At 42.2% G+C, this 25,977-nt stretch overlaps 1 protein-coding gene across 2 annotated transcripts in view; it reads left to right on the top strand.

Annotated features, from left to right (window-relative positions):
• The window catches only part of LOC110504059 (CUE domain-containing protein 1), a 45,896-nt gene extending 35,574 nt beyond the window's left edge, over positions 1 to 10,322 (top strand). For both annotated transcript variants that reach the window (XM_090218789.1, XM_090218790.1), the window contains 5 exons: positions 138 to 209; positions 5,944 to 6,033; positions 6,181 to 6,274; positions 7,872 to 7,994; positions 8,150 to 10,322. In XM_090218789.1, the coding sequence (XP_090074915.1) occupies positions 138 to 209; positions 5,944 to 6,033; positions 6,181 to 6,274; positions 7,872 to 7,994; position 8,150 (380 nt within the window). In that variant the 3' untranslated portion in view covers positions 8,151 to 10,322. The remainder of the gene's footprint in view (positions 1 to 137; positions 210 to 5,943; positions 6,034 to 6,180; positions 6,275 to 7,871; positions 7,995 to 8,149) is intronic.
• The last annotated feature ends 15,655 nt before the right edge of the window (positions 10,323 to 25,977 follow it).

Below are 25,977 nucleotides of genomic sequence, written 5' to 3'. Positions count from 1 at the left end.
TATCTCATGATGCTTCATCCTACAAAAGTTTAACTTTGGGAAGCATGTCCCACTTTCATAAAGGTTTCCTAATAATAGATTACATTCTGCTATGTGTCCCCATATTGCGTTATAACATCCAGCTTTCTCTGTTTTAGATCGCTTGAAGTACGAATCAAAGAAATTCAAGTCCAATCATTCATCCTCTTACATGGAGAATTCCACAGCAGGTAGATGTCATTCATCCTCTTACATGGAGAATTCCACAGCAGGTAGATGTCATTCATCCTCTTACATGGAGAATTCCACAGCAGGTAGATGTCATTCATCCTCTTACATGGAGAATTCCACAGCAGGTAGATGTCATTCATCCTCTTACATGGAGAATTCCACAGCAGGTAGATGTCATTCATCCTCTTACATGGAGAATTCCACAGCAGGTAGATGTCATTCATCCTCTTACATGGAGAATTCCACAGCAGGTAGAGGTCATTCATAAGCTTCACAAGTAAGTGTGCGTGTGTGTGTGCGTGCGTTATTCAAACACCCAATAGGCCTACTCATATGAATGACTTTGGGTTTATTTTGATAACGTCCCTTTATCACGTCCAATATCTAGCCACCTATATTTATCACTCACTACCACTGGGTATGTTGAATGCTTCTCCAAGTGGTTGTTGACACGATAAATGGCTTTCTCTGGAGTGATTCATTTAGTATTTTATTAGGATCCCCAAATATCCGCTGCCAGGAAACAAAACTCAACAAATAAAATACATAATATACATTACATCATTTTGTTATTTATATTTTAATTTGAGTTTATTTAGTAAATATTATCTTAACCAACAATGCAGTTTTTGAAAAAAATAAGAGTTAAGGGCTTGTAAGTAAGCATTTCACAAATAACATTTGATTTGATTTTGCTTTGATAATACAATACTAAATATATATTTTTAAAAAATGTAAGTCTCTTTTAAAGTCAGTTTTTAAAAAATCTGTTTTTTATTGCTAGCTTGAGTTACCTTGGGTGACAGAGAGTTCCACATAATCATGGCTCTATTTAATACTGAGTGTTTCCCAGCCTTTGTTCTGGACCTGGGGACTGTGAAGAGACCTCTGGTTAAATGTCTTGTGTTGTACCGATGAGTGTTCAACTGTTTGAACAGATAGTTTGTAACCTTTAACCCATTAACACCTCGCACAAAGACCAATAGTGATAGTCAACTTTGAGCCAGTAGAGATTGACATGCATAGCACTGACATTTGCCCTCCGTGTACATTGATTTAGATGAAAACAGAGCAGCATCTTATCATGGACAGACCTCTTCCCATTTTAACAGCCATTGAGCATATACAGCGCCTTCGGGAAAGTATTCAGACCCCTTGACTTTTTCCAAGTTACATTAGACTTATTGTAAAATGGATTACAAATATAATAATCCTCAACAATCTACACACAATACCCGATAATGACGAAGCGAAAACAGTTTTTTAGAAATGTTTGCAAATAATAAAGTAGTAATAAAAAACAGATCCCTTATTTACATAAGTATTCAAACACTTTGCTATGAGACTCGAAATTGAGCTCAGGTGCATCCTGTTTCTGTTGATCATCCTTGATGTTTATACAACTTGATTGGAGTCCTCCTGTGGTAAATTAAATTGATTGGACATGATTTGAAAAGGCACAAACCTGTCTATATAAGGTCCCACAGTTGACGTCAGAGCAAAATCCAAGCCATGAGGTTGAAGGAATTGTCCGTAGAGCGCCAAGACAGGATTGTGTCTTGGCAGTACCAAACAAGTACCAAACAAGGTCTGCAGCAGGTCCCCAAGAATATAGTGGGCTTCATTGTTCTTAAATGGAAGAAGTTTAGTACCACCAAGACTCTTCCTAGAGCTGGCTTCCTGGCCAAACTGAGCAATCGGGGGAGAAGGGCCTTGGTCAGGCAAGTGACCAAGAACCCGATGATCACTCTGACAGAGCTCTAGAGGTCCTCGTGGAGATGAGAGAACCTTCCAGAAGGACAACCATCTCTGCAGCACTCCACCAATCATGCCTTTATGTAAGAGTGGCTAGACAGAAGCCACTCCACAGTAAAAGGCACATGACAGCCCTCTTGGAGTTTGTCAAAAGGCACTTAGAAGACTCTTTGACCATGAGAAACAAGATTATTTTTCAGCGGCAGGTACCGGGAGACTAGTCAGGATCGAGGGACAGATGAACGGAGCAAAGTACAGAGAGATCCTTGATGAAAACCTGCTCCAGTGCACTCAGGAACCTCAGACTGGTGTGAAGGTTCACCTTCCAAAAGGACAATGACCCTAAGCACACAGCCAAGACAACGCAAGAGTGGCTTCGGAACAAGTCTCTGAATGTCCTTGAGTGGCCCAGACTTGAACCCAATCGAACATCTCCAGAGAGACCTGAACATAGTTGTGCAGCGACGCTCCCCATCCAACCTGACAGAACTTGAGAGGATCTGCAGAGAAGAATGGGAGAAACTCCCCAAATACAGGTGTGCCAGCTTGTGCCGTCATACCCAACAATGCTGTAATCGCTGCCAAAGGTAATTGAACAATGTACCAAGAAAAGGGTCTGAATACTTATGCAAATGCTATATTTTCATTTTTTATTTGTAATAAATTTGCAAAGATTTCTAAAAACCTGTTTTTTCTTTGTCATTATGGGTTATTGTGTGTAGATTGAGGGGGAATAGAATACGTTATCCATTTCAGAATAACACTTTAACGTAACAAAACGTGGAAACAGTCAAGTGGTCTGAATACTTTCCGAATGCATTGTATAGTAGGCCTAGTCTATAGAAAGCTGATGAGATCCTTCTCTTTTAAATAGAGGCCATCAAAACTCTGTTTTCTGCGTAGCCTATAGAAATGTTGCGTGAACTCGTGGGCTCTCATTAAGTGTTTGATTAGATCTTCTATTACATTTCCATTGATGTCAGAGTGATTAGAGGGACAATAGAGTGCAGTTTGCAAGTTTGGTAGGCTACTAATGACCAGCAGCTTCAGAGCTTGGAGAAGCCTAATTACTGTGATTTAAGCGGTCATGTGGAATTTGACTTCTGTCATGACTCGTGACCACCGAGGTGGTGGTAATACGGTCACCGCAACAGCCCATGTCATGCCTAAGTTTTCAAATCTTGTCAACCTAAAAGTTCTTAAAGTGGTTGGCAATATCAAAGAGTTTTGTTATGAACAAGCCATCTGCCTCAGTGAAGGATGGAGCGGAGTTTGCTTTTTTTGGCCTAGAATTTCATTTAAGGTACTCTAGAGCTTTTTACTATTATTCTTTATATAATTTCTCATTTATTTATTTTTGAAGTAGTTTTTTGGGGGGGTTGATCATCTTTAATATTGCAGATGGCGTGGTTGTAGCTTTCATCAATGTAATATATATATATATATATATATAAACTTAGCAAAAAAAGAAACGGCCCTTTTTCAGGTCCCTGTCTTTCAAAGATAATTTGTAAAAATCCAAATAACATCACAGATCTTCATTGTAAAGGGTTTAAACACTGTTTCCCATGCTTGTTCAATGAACCATAAACAATTAATGAACATGCACCTGTGGAATGGTCGTTAAGACATTAACAGCTTACAGACAGACGGCAATTAAGGTCACAGTTATGAAAACTTAGGACACTAGAGGCCTTTCTACTGACTCTGGAAAAACACCAAAAGAAAGATGCCCACAGGGTCCCTGCTCATGCCTTAGACATGCTGCAAGGAGGCATGAGGACTGCAGATGGGGCCAGGGCAATACATTGCAATGGCCGTACTGTGCAATTTGTTCCAGTCATTGGCAGCAGAGAACTGTAAGGAAAGGCGGCCAATTAGGAGATGGCTTTGGGGGTGACCAGTGAAATATACCTGCTGGAGCGCGTGCCACAGGTGGGTGCTGCTATGGTGACCAGTGAGCTGAGATAAGGCTGGGCTTTACCTAGCAAAGACTTATAGATGACCTGGAGCCAGTTTGTTTGGCGACAAATATGAAGCCAGGGCCAGCCAACGAGAGCATACAGGTCGCAGTGGTGGGTAGTATATGGGGCTTTGGTGACAAAATGGATGGCACTTTGATAGACTACTTCCAATTTGCTGAGTAGAGTGTTGGAGGCTATTTTGTAAATGAAGGATCGGTAGGATAGTCAGCTTTACGAGGGTATGTTTAGCAGCATGAGTGAAGGATGCTTTGTTGCGAAAAAGGAAGCCATTTCTAGATTTAATTTAGGATTGGAGATGCTTAATGTGAGTCTGGAAGGAGAGTTTACAGTCTAACCAGACAACTAGGTATTTGTAGTTGTCCACATATTCTAAGTCAGAACCGTCCAGAGTAGTGATGCTGGACGGGCGAGCAGTTGAAAAGCATGCATTTAGTTTTACTTGTGTTTTAAGAGCAGTTAGAGGCCACGGAAGGAGTGTTGTATTGCGTTGAGGCTTGTCTTTCGTTTGTTAACACAGTGCCCAAAGAAGGGTCAGAAGTATACAGAATGGTGTCGTCTGCATAGAGGTGGATCAGAGAATCACCAGCAGCAAGACCGACATCATTGATGTATACAGAGAAAATAGTCGGCCCGAGAATTGAACCCTGTGGCAACCCCATAGAGACTGCCAGAGGTCCGGACAAGAGGCCCTCCGATTTGACACACTGAACTCTATCTGAGAAGTAGTTGGTGAACCAGGCGAGGCAGTCATTTGAGAAAACAAGGCTGTTGAGTCTGCCGATAAGAATGTGGCGATTGACAGAGTTGAAAGCCTTGGCCAGGTCGATGAAGACGGCTGCACAGTATTATCTTTTATCAATGGCGGTTATGATATCGTTTAGGACCTTGAGCGTGGCTGAGGTGCACCCATGACCAGCTTGGAAACCAGATTGCATAGCGGAGAAGGTACGGTGGGATTCTAAATGGTCTGTGATCTGTTTGTTCACTTGGCTTTCGAATACTTTTAGAAAGGCAGGGCAGGATGGGTATAGGTCTGTAACAGTTTGGGTCTACCCCCTTTTGAAGAGGGGGATGACCGCGGCAGCTTTCCAATCTTTGGGGATCTCAGACGATACAAAAGAGAGGTTAAACAGGCTTGTAATAGGGGTTGCAACAATTTCAGCAGATCATTTTAGAAAGAGAGGGTCCAGATTGTCTAGCCCAGCTGATTTGTAGGGATCCAGATTTTGCAGCTCTTTCAGATCATCAGCTGTTTGGATTTGGGTGAAGGAAAAATGGGGGAGGCTTGGGCAAGTTGCTGTGGGGGATGCAGAGCTGTTGACCGGGGTAGGGGTAGCCAGGTAGAAAGCATGGCCAGCCGTAGAAAAATGCTTATTGAAATTCTCAATTATTGTGGATTTATCGGTGGTGACAGTGTTTCCTAGCCTCAGTGCAGTGGGCAGCTGGGAGGAGGTGCTCTTGTTCTCCATGGATTTTACAGTGTCCCAGAACTTTTTTGAATTTATGCTACAGGATGCACATTTCTGTTTGAAAAAGCTAGCCTTTGCTTTCCTAACTGCTTGTGTATATTGGTTCCTAACTTCCCTGAAAAGTTGCATTTTGCGGGGGCTATTCGATGCAGATGCAGTACGCCATAGGATGTTTTTGTGCTGGTCAAGGGCAGTCATGTCTGGTTACTACAGAGTTTGTGTGTCTAAACTTTTGACTGGTACTGTACATACACATATACATTTATATAATTTATCTTTGTTCTATAGTAATTAAAAAAACATAAAAAATAAAAAAACTTAAGTCTTAAAGTGCCCAGAGAAAATGTAACTACAGCTGTAGTCACCAATTAAGACTTTACAAAAATGATTGAAGTAGATTGTTTGTTCACTACTCAGGTTCATTATTATATGTGAATGTGTGTTACTGCTTTAGTGTTTTCTTGTGTGATTGTGTGTATAATATGCTTATGTTTGTCATTTACAACTAATTTCTTTGTTTCCAGGAGAGCACTGTGCTTCGAGGTCGATGGAGGCTTGTACTGCTGTGTCAGATGACGCCATGTTCAGAGACAAACTCAAACACATGGGCAAATGTAAGGCATCCTCTACCAGCAGGCCACTCAATACACATTATTACCATCCCCTGTCTCTCTCTGGCAATGGCCAGTTAACGAACTCAATCACTAGAACAGCATACTTTTGCAAACCCCCCCAATACGGTTGTCTTCTCTCCCACCTAGCAACAAGAAAGAAGCTGTTTGAAATCGCCAGATCATTCTCTGACAAGACAAAGAGAAGAAAGTTAAAAAGAAGAACGCTCCTGAAGCACCAGTCGTATCCTTCATTGCCAGTCGATACTAATTTCCAATCAGAAACATTGGATGGGTTCCGTTTTTGCAGTGATGGCTTTTTATAGAACTCAATGTTCAAGTGCCACACACTGTATAATACAGATGCATACAGTGCCTTGCAAAAGTATTCGGCCCCCTTGAACTTTGCGACCTTTTGCCACATTTCAGTCTTCAAACATAAAGATATAAAACTGTATTTTTTTGTGAAGAATCAACAACAAGTGGGACACAATCATGAAGTGGAACGACATTTATTGGATATTTCAAACTTTTTTAACAAATCAAAAACTGAAAAATTGGGCGTGCAAAATTATTCAGCCCCCTTAAGTTAATACTTTGTAGCGCCACCTTTTGCTGCGATTACAGCTGTAAGTCGCTTGGGGTATGTCTCTATCAGTTTTGCACATCGAGAGACTGACATTTTTTCCCATTCCTCCTTGCAAAACAGCTCGAGCTCAGTGAGGTTGGATGGAGAGCATTTGTGAACAGCAGTTTTCAGTTCTTTCCACAGATTCTCGATTGGATTCAGGTCTGGACTTTGACTTGGCCATTCTAACACCTAGATATGTTTATTTTTGAACCATTCCATTGTAGATTTTGCTTTATGTTTTGGATCATTGTCTTGTTGGAAGACAAATCTCCGTCCCAGTCTCAGGTCTTTTGCAGACTCCATCAGGTTTTCTTCCAGAATGGTCCTGTATTTGGCTCCATCCATCTTCCCATCAATTTTAACCATCTTCCCTGTCCCAGGTGGCTTGTGGCAAACTTTAAACTACACTTTTTATGGATACCTTTAAGAAATGGCTTTCTTCTTGCCACTCTTCCATAAAGGCCAGATTTGTGCAATATACGACTGATTGTTGTCCTATGGACAGAGTCTACCACCTCAGCTGTAGATCTCTGCAGTTCATCCATAGTGATCATGGGCCTCTTGGCTGCATCTCTGATCAGTCTTCTCCTTGTATGAGCTGAAAGTTTAGAGGGACGGCCAGGTCTTGGTAGATTTGCAGTGGTCTGATACTCCTTCCATTTCAATATTATCGCTTGCACAGTGCTCCTTGGGATGTTTAAAGCTTGGGAAATCTTTTTGTATCCAAATCCGGCTTTAAACTTCTTCACAACAGTATCTCGGACCTGCCTGGTGTGTTCCTTGTTCTTCATGATGCTCTCTGCGCTTTTAACGGACCTCTGAGACTATCACAGTGCAGGTGCATTTATACGGAGACTTGATTACACACAGGTGGATTGTATTTATCATCATTAGTCATTTAGGTCAACATTGGATCATTCAGAGATCCTCACTGAACTTCTGGAGAGAGTTTGCTGCACTGAAAGTAAAGGGGCTGAATAATTTTGCACACCCAATTTTTCAGTTTTTGATTTGTTAAAAAAGTTTGAAATATCCAATAAATGTCGTTCCACTTCATGATTGTGTCCCACTTGTTGTTGATTCTTCACAAAAAAATACAGTTTGAAGCCTGAAATGTGGCAAAGTTCAAGGGGGCCGAATACTTTCGCAAGGCACGTATGTATCAATATCCAGGCCTTTAGGTGTTTCCCTTGACCATATCCCCTCTAAGACTGGGCACAGCCAACTCCACAGCCAACCTCCTGGAAGATGTGGAGGGAAGCCCAGAAGATGGCCAGCCCAGAAGATCAGACACTCAGGAAGATGATGTGCCACACAAGGAGCCTTTGTCATGGTGAAAACCTGTCTCCTTCCCTGTTGGAAATTGTATCACTTTACTCTGTGTAACTACTATAACCGCTCTAATCAAACATTATTGTTGACTTACATCATTTGTTTATAGATAGGCCTTTTGGCTGTAATCTGACAAACATGTCACCTCCATTTCAGATTCTCCAAGGCTGCACCACATCAGGGTTTCCATGGTGACAGCAGAATGACCCATGGCTGGTGGCCACGCAATACTTTGGCTCCCTCCCCTAACACAGGCCCGCCAATCTCAGGCCCAGAAGTGACCTGGGACCACCCCCTCGCCCAGGAGGAGAGGAAGCAGACTGCTACCACCTCTCCTTAACTCTGACTGTTCATAACCGCATTGGATTACCATTATAATCTCTGTATTATAACTCTTAGTTAATATATGATTTCATATGTAAAGGGAAGATGCATTAGTCTTTTGACAGTTCTTTTTTTGTTGTTGTGTCAGCTCCCTTTAATCCCCATTGCAGAAGGCATGGCAGCCCTGCTGGTGATGATCTTAACATATGGACTCATCTAGTGTTACCACTCTAATCTCTTTGATATGGCTGGGGTAGGTCACTCTAGAGCAGGTCACTCTAGAGCCAAAGTGTGCACAAGCACCTCTGAAATGTCCCATAATAAATCATGTTCACTCCCAGTACCCATGTGTTGCTATGCCCATTTGGTCACAGTTTTAAACAGACAGTAACCAGTGATGATGTGGCAAGTTTTCAACTAGAATCACAGCTCAATCCCATGTTTCCTGAAAGTTCAGGACACAGAAACAACTTGTAAACAGAGACTCTAACATTACAGTTGACTCCCCCTTGTAAATCTGGATTTGCCTCGGAGCAATTTGACAGCAGATGATATCATCAGAGACCTGTGTATGTCAGTCAAGGGGTTGTTATTTAAGTTGCCCTGCTCAAATGTCAACAAACCCTTCTGTTGCACCCTCCTATATCAAAGAGGCATTCAAACCTGCCAAAAGGGTCACTTGTTCCAAGCGGGTCATATTTCATCCCATATTGTTATGTCAATGTGTAACTAAATGCCAAGTGTAACCTTTAATCCCATTTCAGGAACTCTGACAAACTTCTTAAGATTTCATGTGAACTGAAATATCCCTCAAGCTAACTGACTGCCATATCTCACTATTCTCATGTCTTTTTCAATACAGTCTTTATATACTAACCCTATTTCGTTGAGAGTAAGGAGGGGTGCATATTGCTGAATTTGTGTCATTAATGAGTACACAATAATATAACTAGTAGAAATATTTGCTAAACAAATATGCCAGTGATCTGTGCACATTGTTGATAAACGTGTTTTATGTGGTGTAATGGGAAATGAACCGTTTGTAATGGGAAGTGTTGGGCATGGAGAGAGCAGAACATGATATGGATGATGCCTCTGTGAGGTGAGGACTGGCATTGATCTTGATTAGATGCTGTTGGGTGTATCGGTAGAAAAGAGGAGGCTGATGATGACCCAGCGCTGTGATACGAGTTTCAACAGACAGTCGAGCTAGATTTAAAGTCAACCCTTTGAGCCACTATCTGATTCGCAAGGTTCCACATTGATCCGTCACTTTCCCAACTATTGGAAATGATTACTGTCTTATTCTGAAGCCTTCTCCCCGAAGGGTGCTCTTTGCTCACGATCGTTAAAAAGGAAGGGACAGACTGGTGTCGGAAATATGGTGTCAACTCTCTCCACCATGCTTCAAAAAATGTCTATGTTTTAAAATTGATGCATAAAAGTGAGCAAGCCAAGTGCACACTTTAGGGAGAAGGGTGGGGAATTGGAACACCAATTCATTCACTCTACCTTCTTAAATGGATTTACATGTAAATGTTTGATTTGCTACCTCTCAATCTAGATGGCTCCATGATTGAAACGAATGTTTTTACTATTGAAATGTAAGATGATTCAAATCAAATCACCCATTTACAGTTTTTCCTTGATTCAGGAATGAGACGTGTTTTAACCCTTCTCTGTCAGGATGTTGACAGAAGACCTCATTGGTGATAGGTCATGTGTTGTATATAAGGAGAAAGGTATGTTTGTTGAACATACGGAGAAAGTTTTCTATGTACAAGTATTGACTGTGATGGGAGGCTGAAATCGACCCTTTCAGTGTTCTTTTTGAAGTCTTGATGTTATGGATTGGGTTTGGAATTTTGCCCCTTTGACAATTTCTGTCTGTTGTCATTTTCTTGTTTGTTAGTTTTGCTCTCAGCATTTTTCTCATATAGGTCTTCAAACTCTCTAAACATGTTTGCCAATAAAATGTGTTTATTGCCCTTGCCATAATGAAAAAGATTAGCCATAATGTCACCCACTCGTTTATACTGTTTTTGAGCGGCAGATGGGGGGCGCCATTATCCAGCTTACTCAAACTGCCATCAGACTATCCAGACTTCATTGTTACTGTCATGCTATTCACATCAGTGGAGGCTGCTGAGGGGAGGACGGCTCATAATAATGGCTGGAATGGAACGATTGGAATGGCATCAAACACATAAAAACTATGTGTTGGATAACATTCAACTGATTCCGCTCCAGCCATTACCATAAGCCCGTCCTCCCCAATTAAGGTGCCACCAACCTCTTGTGATTCACATTCATATCCATATAGGTATTTCAAATGGGTATGTGTAATATACACTACCATTCAAAAGTTTGGAGTGACTTAGATATGTCCTTGTTTTTGAAAGATAAGCACATTTCTTTTGTCCATTTTAAAATAACATCAAATTGATCAGAAACACAGTGTAGACATTGTTCATGTTGTGAATGACTATTGTAGCTGGAAACAGCTGATTTTTAATGGAATATCTACATAGGTGTACAGAGGCCCATTATCAGCAACTGTCACTCCTGTGTTCCAATGGCACATTGTGTTAGCTAATTCAAGTTTATCATTTTAAAAGGCTAATTGATCATTAGAAAACCCTTTTGCAAAGATGTTAGCACAGCTGAAAAGAAGCAATAAAACTGGCCTTCTTTAGACTAGTTGAGTATCTGGAGCATCAGCATTTGTGGGTTCGATTACAGGCTCAAAATGGCCAGAAACAAAGCACTTTCTCCTGAAACTCGTCAGTCTATTCTTGTTCTGAGAAATAAAGGCTATTCCATGCGAGTAATTACTAAGAAACTGAAAATCTCATACAACGCTGTGTACTACTCCCTTCACAGAACAGTGCAATCTGGCTATAACCAGAATAGAAAGAGTGGGAGGCCCCGGTGCACAACTGAGCAAGAGGACAAGTACATTAGTGTCTAGTTTGAGCAACAGACGCCTTATTTTCAGTCCTCAACTGGCAGCTTCATTAAATGGTACCTGCAAAACACCAGTCTCAACGTCAACAGTGAAGAGACGACTCTGGGATGCTGGCCTCTAGGCAGAGTTCCTCTGTCCAGTGTCTCTGTTCTTTTGCCCATCTTAATCTTTTATCTTTATTGGCTAGTCTGAGATATGGCTTTCTCTTTGCAACTCTGCCTAGAAGGCCAGCCAGTTGAGGACTTGTGAGGCACCTGTTTCTCAAACTAGACACTCTAATGTACTTGTCCTCTTGCTCAGTTGTGCACCGGGGCCTCCCACTCGTTCTATTCTGGTTAGGGCCAGATTGCGCTGTTCTGTGAAGGGAGTTGTACACAGCGTTGTACAGGATTTTCAGTTTCTTAGCAATTTCTCCCATGGAATAGCCTTCATTTCTCAGAACAAGAATAGACTGACAAGTTTCAGAAGAAAGTGCTTTGTTTCTGGCCATTTTGAGCCTGTAATCGAACCCACAAATGCTGATGTTCCAGATACTCAACTAGTCTAAAGAAGAACAGTTTTATTGCTTCTTTAATCAGAACAACAGGTTTCAGCTGTGCTAAGAAAAGTGTTTCTTTCAAAAACAAGGACATTTACTGGATACTGGAGTGCTTTCATTTATTTATATAGAATACATTCTAACTCATATCTGCAGTAGCTGAGAGAGCATCTTTGATAAGACACAGGTTACGTTTGTTTACAAAAGCCTGTGACAGTTCACCCACTGACCAGTCAGCAGGTTTATGTCTGTCTATTACAACATTACATGATATCAGTAAGTCACCAAGTGCTTGCACTCCATTGGTCTATTGCTTAGTTTTGTTCTTTTCAGAAAAGAGAGAAGGGAAAATGTTTTTTTGTATCTTCAGTTCCAGGCTTTTGACTGACATCTGAACACGAGTGCAGTTTTGTTATTGCACTGTCGAGGGCAAAACTCGTCTGCATGGTTTTGTGACGTGATTTCAAAATGGCTTGATGTTTGATGACTGCTCATAGAAATTTGTAGATACGTTATCCTCTCAGGGAAGCTCCACTCTTTGTACTGTTCTTCCATTTCCAATTTGTGCGACTTGGTAAAAGCACAGTTTAAGAATATAAAAAGGTATATTTAGGCTGGTAGTTTATTTCTTTATAAGCTTCAGATATCATGTTGGTGGCCAGACATGATTTCAAATGCATACTGGAGCGGTCTGTGCGATAGACCAAAAAACTGCATATAGGCCTAGTTGTTGTACGGAAAAGAGCATACTCAAAATAACTTCAAACTTTAACGTTTAACCTTTTCTGACCAATAGACATGCAGCACCACAAATGCTTGGTTAATTCTGTTTTTGTTGAGATGTTTCTAAATACAGATTATTTTATTGTACTGTATGTGTGCCAGATAGGGTGATATGCTTCATTATGAATGTACATGAATAGAGATGAGGCCAGTAGTAGCAGACAACATGCTTGTTTACAATGTACTCATGAGCCTGCAATCTTCTATGGCTCATAATCCTATCATAAGAATGTATGCCATAGTTACGTTGAAGAACTACCACTACAGGCCTGATGGTTTGTAGTTTCGTATGGAACTCGTGCGATCTGTGTGGCCTGTCCATAAACGACCCCTATAGCCTCTAACCTCCAGGCATTTTTGTAGATCTGTTTCTGGACAGGACTGTAGCTAATCCTACCAGTCGGTCAAACGTATGAAAAGCGTTGCTCATTATCAAAACTGATATACATTTCAAGAACTTCAGAATTTGTATGATTCAACATGTTTGTTTGTGTCATATTTTGGAAGGACAAGGTCAGAAGCCAGTTTCTACCCATAACATATGTTTAAGGTTCTTTAAGTGATTGTTGTACTCAAGATTGATTTCTGGATCAGATTTTTCTTACACTTTATTAAGAAAGTTTCTTATAACTATTGAAATAATCAAATTGTCTTGTACCCTGTCTGATGTGATTGTGTGACATTTGTAAAGATTTATTAACCGATTCTGCTCATTAAAGTTGTTTATCGATCCCTTAGACAAGATTGTCACAACTGACCAGAGAAAATGACTTACAGTGCCTTGCGAAAGTATTCGGCCCCCTTGAACTTTGCGACCTTTTGCCACATTTCAGGCTTCAAACATAAAGATATAAAACTATTTTTTTGTGAAGAATCAACAACAAGTGGGACACAATCATGAAGTGGAACGACATTTATTGGATATTTCAAACTTTTTTACAAATCAAAAACTGAAAAATTGGGCGTGCAAAATTATTCAGCCCCTTTACTTTCAGTGCAGCAAACTCTCTCCAGAAGTTCAGTGAGGATCTCTGAATGATCCAATGTTGACCTAAATGACTAATGATGATAAATACAATCCACCTGTGTGTAATCAAGTCTCCGTATAAATGCACCTGCATTGTGATAGTCTCAGAGATCCGTTAAAAGCGCAGAGAGCATCATGAAGAACAAGGAACACACCAGGCAGGTCCGAGATACTGTTGTGAAGAAGTTTAAAGCCGGATTTGGATACAAAAAGATTTCCCAAGCTTTAAACATCCCAAGGAGCACTGTGCAAGCGATAATATTGAAATGGAAGGAGTATCAGACCACTGCAAATCTACCAAGACCTGGCCGTCCCTCTAAACTTTCAGCTCATACAAGGAGAAGACTGATCAGAGATGCAGCCAAGAGGCCCATGATCACTATGGATGAACTGCAGAGATCTACAGCTGAGGTGGTAGACTGTCCATAGGACAACAATCAGTCGTATATTGCACAAATCTGGCCTTTATGGAAGAGTGGCAAGAAGAAAGCCATTTCTTAAAGATATCCATAAAAAGTGTCGTTTAAAGTTTGCCACAAGCCACCTGGGAGACACACCAAACATGTGGAAGAAGGTGCTCTGGTCAGATGAAACCAAAATTGAACTTTTTGGCAACAATGCAAAACATTATGTTTGGCGTAAAAGCAACACAGCTGAACACACCATCCCCACTGTCAAACATGGTGGTGGCAGCATCATGGTTTGGGCCTGCTTTTCTTCAGCAGGGACAGGGAAGATGGTTAAAATTGATGGGAAGATGGATGGAGCCAAATACAGGACCATTCTGGAAGAAAACCTGATGGAGTCTGCAAAAGACCTGAGACTGGGACGGAGATTTGTCTTCCAACAAGACAATGATCCAAAACATAAAGCAAAATCTACAATGGAATGGTTCAAAAATAAACATATCCAGGTGTTAGAATGGCCAAGTCAAAGTCCAGACCTGAATCCAATCGAGAATCTGTGGAAAGAACTGGAAACTGCTGTTCACAAATGCTCTCCATCCAACCTCACTGAGCTCGAGCTGTTTTGCAAGGAGGAATGGGAAAAAATGTCAGTCTCTCGATGTGCAAAACTGATAGAGACATACCCCAAGCGACTTACAGCTGTAATCGCAGCAAAAGGTGGCGCTACAAAGTATTAACTTAAGGGGGCTGAATAATTTTGCACGCCCAATTTTTCAGTTTTTGATTTGTTAAAAAAGTTTGAAATATCCAATAAATGTCGTTCCACTTCATGATTGTGTCCCACTTGTTGTTGATTCTTCACAAAAAAATACAGTTTTATATCTTTATGTTTGAAGCCTGAAATGTGGCAAAAGGTCGCAAAGTTCAAGGGGGCCGAATACTTTCGCAAGGCACTGTATCGCTCAACATCAGGTTCCTGATGAGGCCTATCTCTTTGAAGAGAGAGAAAGATCTAGGACTTTCGTGAGCGAGATTTGAAGTGAAATGGTTCTAGCTAAGACAAAACATTTTGGGAATAGATACTAAATCAAATTTTATTTGTCACATGCGCCGAATACTTACCGAGAAATACTTTCAAGCCCTTAACCAACAATGCAGTTTTAATAAAATTTAATTTAAAATTTAATTTAAGTTAAGAAAATATTTACTAAATAAACTGAAGTTTAAAAAAATACCCATAATGACAAAAAAATATATATATATTTTTTTGTTGCAAATGTGTTCAAAATTTTTAAAAATGATCTCACATTTACCTAAGTATTCAGACCCTTTACTCAGTACTTTGTTGAAGCACCTTTGGCAGTGATTACAGCCTTGAGTCTTCTTGGGTATGACGCTCCTCTTAAACTCTGTCAGATTAGATGTGAAGCGTTGCTGCACAGCTGTTTTCAGGTCTCTCCAGAGATGTTTGATTGGTTTCAAGTCCGGGCTCTGGCTGGGCCACTCAAGGACTTTCAGAGACTTGTCCCAAAGCCACTCCTTTTATTTTTTATTTAACTAGGCAAGTCAGTTTAGAACAAGTTCTTATTTTGTAGGTGGGGATAAAGTGACTATGCATAGATAATAAATAATTGTAATACTCCAGGTTGCCATTTGATCAATTGTTCTGCATTCTAACGGCTTGGGGGTAGAAGCTGTTAAGGAGCCTTTTGGACCTAGACTCCGGTACCGCTTGCTGTGTGGTAGCAGAGACAACAGTCTATGACTTGGGTGGCTGGAGTCTGACAATTTTTTGGGCCTTCCTCTGACACCGCCTGGTATAGAGGTCCTGGATGGCAGGAAGCTTGGCCCCAGTGATGTACGCACTACCCTCTGTAGCGCCTTACAGTCAAATGCAGAGTAGTTGCCATACCATGCGGTGATACAACCGGTCAGGATGCTCTCAATGGTGCAGTTGTATAACTTTTTGAGGATCTGGGGACCCATGCCAAATCTTTTCAATCTCCTGCGGGGGAATAGAGTTGTCGTGCCCTCTTCACGACGGTCTTGGTGTGTTTGGACCATGATTGTTTGTTGATGTGGACACCAAGGAACGTGAAGCTCTCAAACCACTCCACTACAGCCCCATCGATGTGAAGGGGAGCGTGTTCAGCCCTCCTTTTCCTGTAGTCCACGATCATACTATAGTGCACCGTTTGCACTCTCCTTTCTTGTTATATTCAGAAAGGAATTTTAGATTCAGTGTAAACAATCGTGTTTTATGAATGGTAAAGGTCACATCATGTGACCATTAACACAAATGTGTGTCATGTCATGATGTGTCCCATTCCAAGTTCTACAGAGGGTGCTCCAGCAAATAAACAGCAGAGACCTGAGGACACCATCCAACCTGGAACTGAGGGAGTAGTGTTTGTTCTGATGCTATTTTGAAAGCCAAGAAGAAAATTATTTACAACTTTTTTTTAAATAATCACAATCACAATGATATTTTACTTTATGGGGACTGAATGTTTCAAGATGGCGTAGCAACTCATTCCAAGATGGCGTAGCATCTCATTCCAAGATAGCGTAGCATCTCATTCCAAGATGGCGTAGCATCTCATTCCAAGATAGCGTAGCATCTCATTCCAAGATGGCGTAGCATCTCATTCCAAGATGGCGTAGCATCTCATTCCAAGATGGCGTAGCATCTCATTCCAAGATGGCGTAGCAGTCGGACGTGTGTTTGTCTTTGTCTTATCCCGTGTAATAGTTTTTTTTGTATATACACTGCTCAAAAAAATATAGGGAACACTAAAATAACACATCCTAGATCTGAATGAATGAAATATTCTTATTAAATACTTTTTTCTTTACATAGTTGAATGTGCTGACAACAAAATCACACAAAAATTATCAATGGAAATCAAATTTATCAACCCATGGAGGTCTGGATTCTAACTCAAAATTAAAGTGGAAAACCACACTACAGGCTGATCCAACGTTGATGTAATGTCCTTAAAACAAGTCAAAATGAGGCTCAGTAGTGTGTGTGGCCTCCACGTGCCTGTATGACCTCCCTACAACGCCTGGGTATGCTCCTGATGAGGTGGCGGATGGTCTCCCGAGGGATCTCCTCCCAGACCTGGACTAAAGCATCCGCCAACTCCTGGACAGTCTGTGGTGGATGGAGCGAGACATGATGTCCCAGATGTGCTCAATTGGATTCAGGTCTGGGGAACGGGCGGGCCAGTCCATAGCATCAATGCCTTCCTCTTGCAGGAACTGCTGACACACTCCAGCCACATGAGGTCTAGCATTGTCTTGCATTAGGAGGAACCCAGGGCCAACCGCACCAGCATATGGTCTCACAAGGGGTCTGATGATCTCATCTCGGTACCTAATGGCAGTCAGGCTACCTCTGGCGAGCACATGGAGGGCTGTGCGGCCCCCCAAAGAAATGCCACCCCACTGACCCACCGCCAAACCAGTCATGCTGGAGGATATTGCAGGCAGCAGAACGTTCTCCACTGCATCTCCAGACTGTCACGTCTGTCACGTGCTCAGTGTGAACCTGCTTTCATCTGTGAAGAGCACAGGTGCCAGTGGCAAATTTGCCAATCTTGGTGTTCTCTGGCAAATGCCAAACGTCCTGCACGGTGTTGGGCTGTAAGCCCAACCCCCACCTGTGGACATTGGGCCCTCATACCACCCTCATGGAGTCTGTTTCTGACCGTTTGAGCAGACACATGCACATTTGTGGCCTGCTGGAGGTAATTTTGCAGGGCTCTGGCAGTGCTCCTCCTGCTCCTCCTTGACGGAGGTAGCGGTCCTGCTGCTGGGTTGTTGCCCTCCTACGGCCTCCTCCACGTCTCTTGATGTACTGGCCTGTCTCCTGGTAGCGCCTACATGCTCTGGACACTACGCTGACAGACACAGCAAACCTTCTTGCCACAGCTCGCATTGATGTGCCATCCTGGATGAGCTGCACTACCTGAGCCACTTGTGTGGGTTCTAGACTCCGTCTCATGCTACCACTAGAATGAAAGCACCGCCAGCATTCAAAAGTGACCAAAACATCAGTCAGGAAGCATAGGAACTGAGAAGTGGTCTGTGTCACCACCTGCAAAACCACTCCTTTATTGGGGGTGTCTTGCTAATTGCCTATAATTTCAACCTGTTGTCTATTCCATTTGCACAACAGCATGTGAAATGTATTGTCAACCAGTGTTGCTTCCTAAGTGGACAGTTTCACATAAGTGTGATTGACTTGGAGTTACATTGTGTTGTTTAAGTGTTCCCTTTTATTTTTTTGAGGAGTGTATTTTAATCTCACTTTCTATCTACAAACTAAATGTACTTTCCTGCAACCCGCCTCACCCAATGTGGTACGGATCTGCTATTTTTATTCCTTATAACTGGAACCTCCATCAGGAGCTAACTAGCTACTAGCTATCAGTCTTTGTTAGCCACGGCTAGCGGTCTTCCCCTTTAGCTCGGACACCAGCCAGCCGTTGTCTCCCACTCGCCTAGCGTAGTAGCGACTACTGAACGGCTCCCTGACTTAGCTATTGCTGCTCATTGGACCATATGATCACTCGGCTACACAGCTGATGCCTGCTGGACTATTTACTAACGCGGTACCTCTTTGTTTATCTGTCGGCACCATCCTCGAACTCAGGTCCTGTGTGTCCCTAACTGACCCTCTCTGCCCATTCATTTCCATCTACCCGTTGTTGTCTAAGCTCTCCCGATCCACACCCGTAATTGCTTTATGCCTCTCTCTAATGTCAATATGCCTTGTCTACTGCTGTCTCGGTTAGTACTTATTGTTTTATTTCACTGTAGAGCCCCCAGTCCCGCTCAACATGCCTTAGATAGCTCTTTTGTCCCACCCCCCAGACATGCGGAGACCTCACCTGGCTTAAATGGTTCCTCCAGAGAGGCAATCTCTCTCATTGTCACTCAACGCCTAGGTTTACCTCCACTTTACACACATCCTACCATACCCTTGTCTGTACATTATGCCCTGAATCTATTCTACCATGCCCAGAAATCTGCTCCTTTTATTCTCTGTTCCCAGTGCACTAGACAACCAGTTATTATAGCCTTTAGCCGTACCCTTATCCTACTCCTCCTCTGTTACCCTGGTGATGTAGAGATGAACCCAGACCCTGTAGCCCCCAGTACCAGACCTATTCCCCAGGTGCTCTCATTTGTTGACTTCTGTAACCGTAAAAGCCTTGGTTTAATGCATGTTAACATCAGAAGCCTCCTCCCTAAGTTTGTTTTATTCACTGTTTTAGCACACTCCGCCAACTCTTATGTCCTAGCCGTGTCTGAATCCTGGTTTAGGAAGGCCACCAAAAATTCAGAAATTTCCATCCCCAACTACATTTTCCGTCAAGATAGAACTGCCAAAGGGGGCGGTGTTGCAATCTACTGCAGAGATGGCCTGCAGAGTTCCGTCATAATATCCAGGTCTGTGCCAAAACAGTTCAAGCTTATACTTTTAAAAATCCACCTTTCAAGAGAAGTCTCACTGTTGCCGCTTGTTATAGACCCTCCTCAACCCCCAGCTGTGCCCTGGACTCCATATGTGAATTGATTGCCCCCCATCTATCTTCAGGGTTCGTACTGGTAGGTGACCTAAACTGGGATATGCTTAACACCCCGGCCTTCCTACAATCTAAGCTAAATGCCCTCAATATCACACAAATCATCAAGGAACCTACCAGGTACAACCATAAATCCGTAAACACGAGCACCCTCATAGATATCATCCTGACCAACTTGCCCTCTAAATACACCTCTGCTGTCTTCAACCAGGATCTCAGCGATCACTGCCTCATTGCCTGCGTCCGTAATGGGTCCGCGGTCAAACGACCACCCCTCATCACTGTCAAACCCTCCCTAAAACCCTTCAGTGAGCAGGCCTTTCTATTCGACCTGGCCTGGGTATCCTGGAAGGATGTTGACCTCATCCCGTCAGTAGAGGATGCCTGGTTGCTCTTTAAAAGGGCTTTCCTCGTCATCTTAAATAGGAATGCCCCATTCAAAAAAGGTAGAACTAAGAACCAAATATAGCCCTTGGTTCACTCCAGACTTGACTGCCCTTGACCAGCACAAAAACATCCTGTGGCGTTCTGCAGTATCATCGAATAGCCCCCGCAATATGCAACTTTTCAGGGAAGTTAGGAACCAATATACACAGTCAGTTAGGAAAGCAAAGGCTAGCTCTTTCAAACAGAAATTTGCATCTTGTAGCACAAATTCCAAAATGTTTTGGGACACTAAAGTCAATGGAGAAAAATATCACCTCCTCCCAGCTGCCCACTGCACTGAGGCTAGGAAACAATGTCACCACCGATAAATCTACGATAATCAAACATTTCAAAAAGCATTTTTCTACGGCTGGCCATGCTTTCAACCCGGCTACCCCTACCACGGCCAAGAGCTCTGCACCTCCCACAACAACTTGCCCAAGGCCCCCCAAATCCAGATAGCTGATGTTCTGAAAGAGCTGCAAAACCTGGATCCCTACAATTCAGCTGGGATAGACAATCTGGACCCTCTCTTTCTAGAATGATCTGCCGCAATTGTTGCAACCCCTGTTCAAACTCTCTTTCAAATCGTTTGAGATCCATAACGATTGGAAAGCTGCCGCAGTCAACCCCCTCTTCAAAAGGGGGTGACACTCTAGACCCAAACTGTTACAGACCTATATCTATCCTGCCCTGCCTTTCTAAAGTCTTAGAAATCCAAGTGAACAAACAGATCACAGACCATTTAGAATCCCACCGTACCTTCTCCGCTATGCAATCTGGTTTCCAAGCTGGTCATTAGAACCTTGAGCGTGGCTGAGGTGCACCAAACGATATCATAACCGCCATCGATAAAAGACAATACTGTGCAGCCGTCTTCATCGACCTGGCCAAGGCTTTCAACTCTGTCAATCACCGCATTCTTATCGGCAGACTCAACAGCCTTGATTTCTCAAATTACTGCCTCGCCTGGTTCACCAACTACTTCTCAGATAGAGTTCAGTGTGTCAAATCGGAGGGCCTCTTGTCCGGACCTCTGGCAGTCTCTATGGGGTTGCCACAGGGTTCAATTCTCGGGTCGACTCTTCTTTGTATATATCAATGATGTCGCTCTTGCTGCCGGTAATTGTACATAGCCCACCTATAATTTAGCCCAAACAACTACCTCTTTCCCTACTGTATTTATTTATTTTATTTATTTATTTATTTTGCTCCTTTGCACCCCATTATTTTTATTTCTACTTTGCACATTCTTCCACTACAAATCTACCATTCCAGTGTTTTACTTGCTATATTATATTTACTTTGCCACCATGGCCTTTTTTTTTGCCTTTACCTCCCTTATCTCACCTCATTTGCTCACATCGTATATAGACTTTTTTCTACTGTATTATTAACTGTATGTTTGTTTTACTCCATGTGTAACTCTGTGTCGTTGTATGTGTCGAACTGCTTTGCTTTATATTGGCCAGGTTGCAATTGTAAATGAGAACTTGTTCTCAACTTGCCTACCTTGTTAAATAAAGGTGAAATAAAAAAATTAAATTCTCTGATCCACCTCTACGCAGACGACACCATTCTGTATACTTCTGGCCCTTCTTTGGACACTGTGTTTACAAACCTCCAGACGAGCTTCATACAACACTCCTTCCGTGGCCTCCAACTGCTCTTAAATGCTTGTAAAACTAAATGCATGCTCTTTAACCGATCGCTGCCTGCATCCGCCCACCCGACTAGCATCACTACTCTGGAGGGTTCTGACTTATGTGGACAATATGTGGACAACTACAAATACCTAGGTGTCTGGTTAGACTGTAAACTCTCCTTTGACTCACATCAAACATCTCCAATCCAAAATGAAAGCCATCTTCACTCATGCTGCTAAACATACCCTCGTAAAACGGACTATCCTACCGATCCTTGACTTCGGCGATGTCATTTACAAAATAGCTTCCAACACTCCAACACAGCAAGAATCGCTGGAGCTGGAGACTTATATCTCCCTCACTTACTTTAAACATCAGCTGTCAGAGCAGCTTATCGATCATTGCACCTGTACACAGCCCATCTGTAAATAGCCCCCCCAACTACCTCATCCCCATATTGTTATTTATTTTTGCTCTTTTGCACCCCATTATCCCTTCTTGCACAATATCATCTGCACATCTATCACTCCAGTGTTTATTTGCTAAATTGTAATTAATATGCCACTGTAGCCTATTTATTGCCTTACCTTCCTAACCTTACAACATTTGCACACTGTATATAGATTTTTCTATTGTATTATTGACTGTACGTTTGTTTAACAACACTGATGTTAACCTTTCTGGTTATAACCTTTTTCGGCAAGACAGATCTTCCAAGGGTGGGGAAGTGGCAATCTTTACCAAGTCAGTCCCCAAACAATTTGATTTGCTGGTTTTAAGCATTAAACTTTCAAATAGCTCTTTGTTGACTGTTGCTGGGTGCTATTGTCCTTCATCAGCACCGGCCTGTACCCTAAACTCTCTCCTGGCTCCTTACACTAAGTCTGAATTTGTCTTGCTAGGTGACCTAAACGGGGACATGCTTAAACCACCTGACCAAGTCCTAAAGCATCCTAAAGGAGAGTAGCCTTTTCTGGGTGTTTGGAGTCATACCTTGTGGGATTGGAAATAATCTGAGAAACATTTAGGGAGTCCCTTAAATCTTTCTCAGATTATTTCCAATCCCACAAGGTATGACTCCAAACACCCAGAGAAGGCTACTCTCCTTTATGTTATCCTCACAAATAATCCTTATAGATATCAGTCTGGTGTCTTCTGTAATGACCTTAGTGATCACTGTTTTAAAGCCTGTGTTTGTAATGGCTCCTCAGTGAAACGACCTGTCCTTATTTGTCATAGACCCATGATAAAAAACTTTTAATGAGCAAGCCTTCCTTCATGAACTGTCCTCTGTAAAATGGTATAGAATCCGCTTGATCCCCTCTGTCGAAGATGCTTGGAACTTATTTTTTAATATTTTCAGTGTTATTGTTAACAAACACACCCCCATTAAGAAAATGAGAATGAAAAACAGATTCAGCCCCTGGTTCGACCGTGATCTTGCAGAGTTACTCCATCTCAAGAATTGTATTTGGCGCAAGGCTCGGCACACGCATACTCAGGCTGACTCACTCTTGTTCAGGTAAATTAAAAATAACTGCACTCAGGCTATCCAGAAGGCCCACGTTAGTTACTTTAAGGAGCAGTTCTCTCTCTGTGGGTCTAACCCAAAGATGTTCTCGGAAATGGTTAAAGACCTGGAGAAGAAACCCTCCTCCTCACAGCTGCCCATGTCCCTTAAAGTTGATGATGTGGTTGGTACTGACAAGAAGCACATGGCTGAGCTCTTTAATCACCACTTCATTAAGTCAGGATTCCTATTTGACTCAGCCATGCCTCCTTGCCCGTCCAACATTTCCTCATCTCCCACCCCTTCTAATGCGATTGTCCCCGATGCTTCTCCTTCTTTTTCTCCTGCCCGCTACAAAGTTTCTCCCTGCAGGCAGGCACTGAGTTCGAGGTGCTAAAGGAGCTCCTTAAACTTGACCCCAAAAAAACATCTGGGTCAGATGGTTTAGACCATTTCTTCTTTAAGGTTGCTGCCCCTATCATCGCCAAGCATATCTCCAACCTTTTTAACCTGTCTCTCCTTTCTGGGGAGGTTCCCATTGCTTGGAAGGCAGCCACGGATCGTCCTTTATTTAAAGGGGGCGATCAAGCTGATCCTAACTGTTATAGGCCTATTTCTATTTTGCCCTGTTTATCAAAAGTGTTGGAAAAACTTGTGAATAATCAATTGAATGGCTTTGTTGATGTCTAGTATTCTCTCGGGTATGCAATCTGGTTTCCGCTCAGGTTATGGATGTGACACTGCAACCTTAAAGGTCCTCATTGATGCCACCATTTCCCTTGATTCTAAGCAATGTTGTGATGCTATTTGTATGGACTTGGCCAAAGCTTTTGATACGATAGACCATTTCATTCTTGTGGGCCGGCTAAGGAGTATTGGTGTCTCTGAGGGGTCTTTGGCCTGGTTTGCTAACTACCTCTCAAAGAGTGCAGTGTATAAAGTCAATAAATCTGCTGTCTCAGCCACTGCCTGTCACCAAAGGAGTACTCCAAGGCTCAATCCTAGGCCCCACACTCTTCTCAATTTACATCAACAACATAGCTCAGGGAGTAGGAAGTTCTCTCATCCATGTATATGCAGATGATAGTCTTATATTCAGCTGGCCCCTCCCATATGTTGTGTTAATTGCTCTACAACAAAGATATCTTCGTGTCCAACAAGTTTTCTCTACCCTTAACCTTGTTCTGATCACCTCCAAAACAAAGGTTTTGTGGTTTGGTAAGAATAATGCCCATCTCCCCACAGGCCCATCTCCCCACACCTCATACCAGTACTTGGGAGTATGGCTAGACGGTACACTGTCCTTCTCTCAGCACACATCAAAGCTGCAGGCTAAAGTTAAATCTAGACTTGGTTTTCTCTATCGTAATCGCTCCTTTTTCATCCCAGCTGCCAAACTAACCCTGATTCAGATGACCATCCTACCCATGCTAGATTACGAAGACATCATTTATAGATCGGCAGGTAAGGGTGCTCTCAAGCGGCTAGATGTTCTTTAGCATTCAGCTATCAGATTTTCCACCAATGCTCCTTATAAGACACATCACTGCACTCTATACTCCTCTGTAAACTGGTAATCTCTGTATACCTGTCACAAGACCCACTGGTTGATGCTTATTTATAAAACCCTCTTAGGCCTCACTCCCCCCTATCTGAGATATCTACTGCAGCCCTCATTCTCCACATACAACACCCGTTTTGCCAGTCACATTCTGTGTAAAGGTCCACAAACCACACACATCTCTGGGTCGCTCATACTTTTAGTTTGCTGCAGCTAACGACTGGAACGAGCTGCAACAAACACTCAAACTGGACTGCTTTATCTCCATGTCTTCATTCAAAGACTCAATCATGGACACTCTTCCTGACACTTGGCTGCTTTGCGTGATGTATTGTTGTCTCTACCTTCTTGCCCTTTGCTTTGTCTGTGCCCAATAATGTTTGTACCATGTTTTGTGCTGCTGTTGTCATATGTTGCTGCCTTGCTATGTTGTTGTCTTAGGTCTCTCTTTATGTAGTGTTTTCTCTTGTCGTGATTTGTGTTTTGTCCTATATTTATATATATATATTTTTTAATCCCAGTCCACATCCCTGCAGAATGCCTTTTAGTAGGCAGTCATTGTAAATAAGAATTTGGTCTTAACTGATTTGCCTAGGTACAGTTGAAGTCGGAAGATTACATACACTTAGGTTGGAGTCATTAAAACTCGTTTTCAACCACAAACTATAGTTTTGGCAAGTCAGTTAGGACATCTACTTTGTGCATGACACAAGTCATTTTTCCAACAATTGTTTACAGACAGATTATTTCACTTATAATTCACTGTATTACAATTCCAGTGGGTCAGAAGTTTACATACACTAAGTTCATTGTGTCTTTAAACAGCTTGTAAATATCCAGAAAATTGTGTCATGGCTTTAGAAGCTTCTGATATTCTAATTGACATAATTTGAGTCAATTGGAGGTGCACCTGTGGATGTATCTCAAGGCCTACCTTCAAACTCAGTGCCTCTTTGCTTGACATCATGGGAAAAGAAAAATAAATCAGCCAAGACCTCAGAAAAAAAATTGTAGACCTCCACAAGTCTGATTCATCCTTGGGAGCAATTTCCAAACGCCTGAAGGTACCACGTTTATCTGTAAAAACAATAGTACGCAAGTATAAACATCATGGGACCACGCAGCCGTCATACCGCTTAGGAAGGAGATGCTTTGCTGCAGGAGGGACTGGTGCACTTCACAAAATAGATGGCGTCA

This window comes from Oncorhynchus mykiss, chromosome 24 (genome assembly GCF_057628025.1).
Source record: "Oncorhynchus mykiss isolate SJ-2025 chromosome 24, ASM5762802v1, whole genome shotgun sequence".
NCBI classification, from domain to species: domain Eukaryota; kingdom Metazoa; phylum Chordata; class Actinopteri; order Salmoniformes; family Salmonidae; genus Oncorhynchus; species Oncorhynchus mykiss.
Note: the sequence above shows the minus strand (reverse complement) of the source record. Positions and strands in the feature narration are given on the sequence as shown.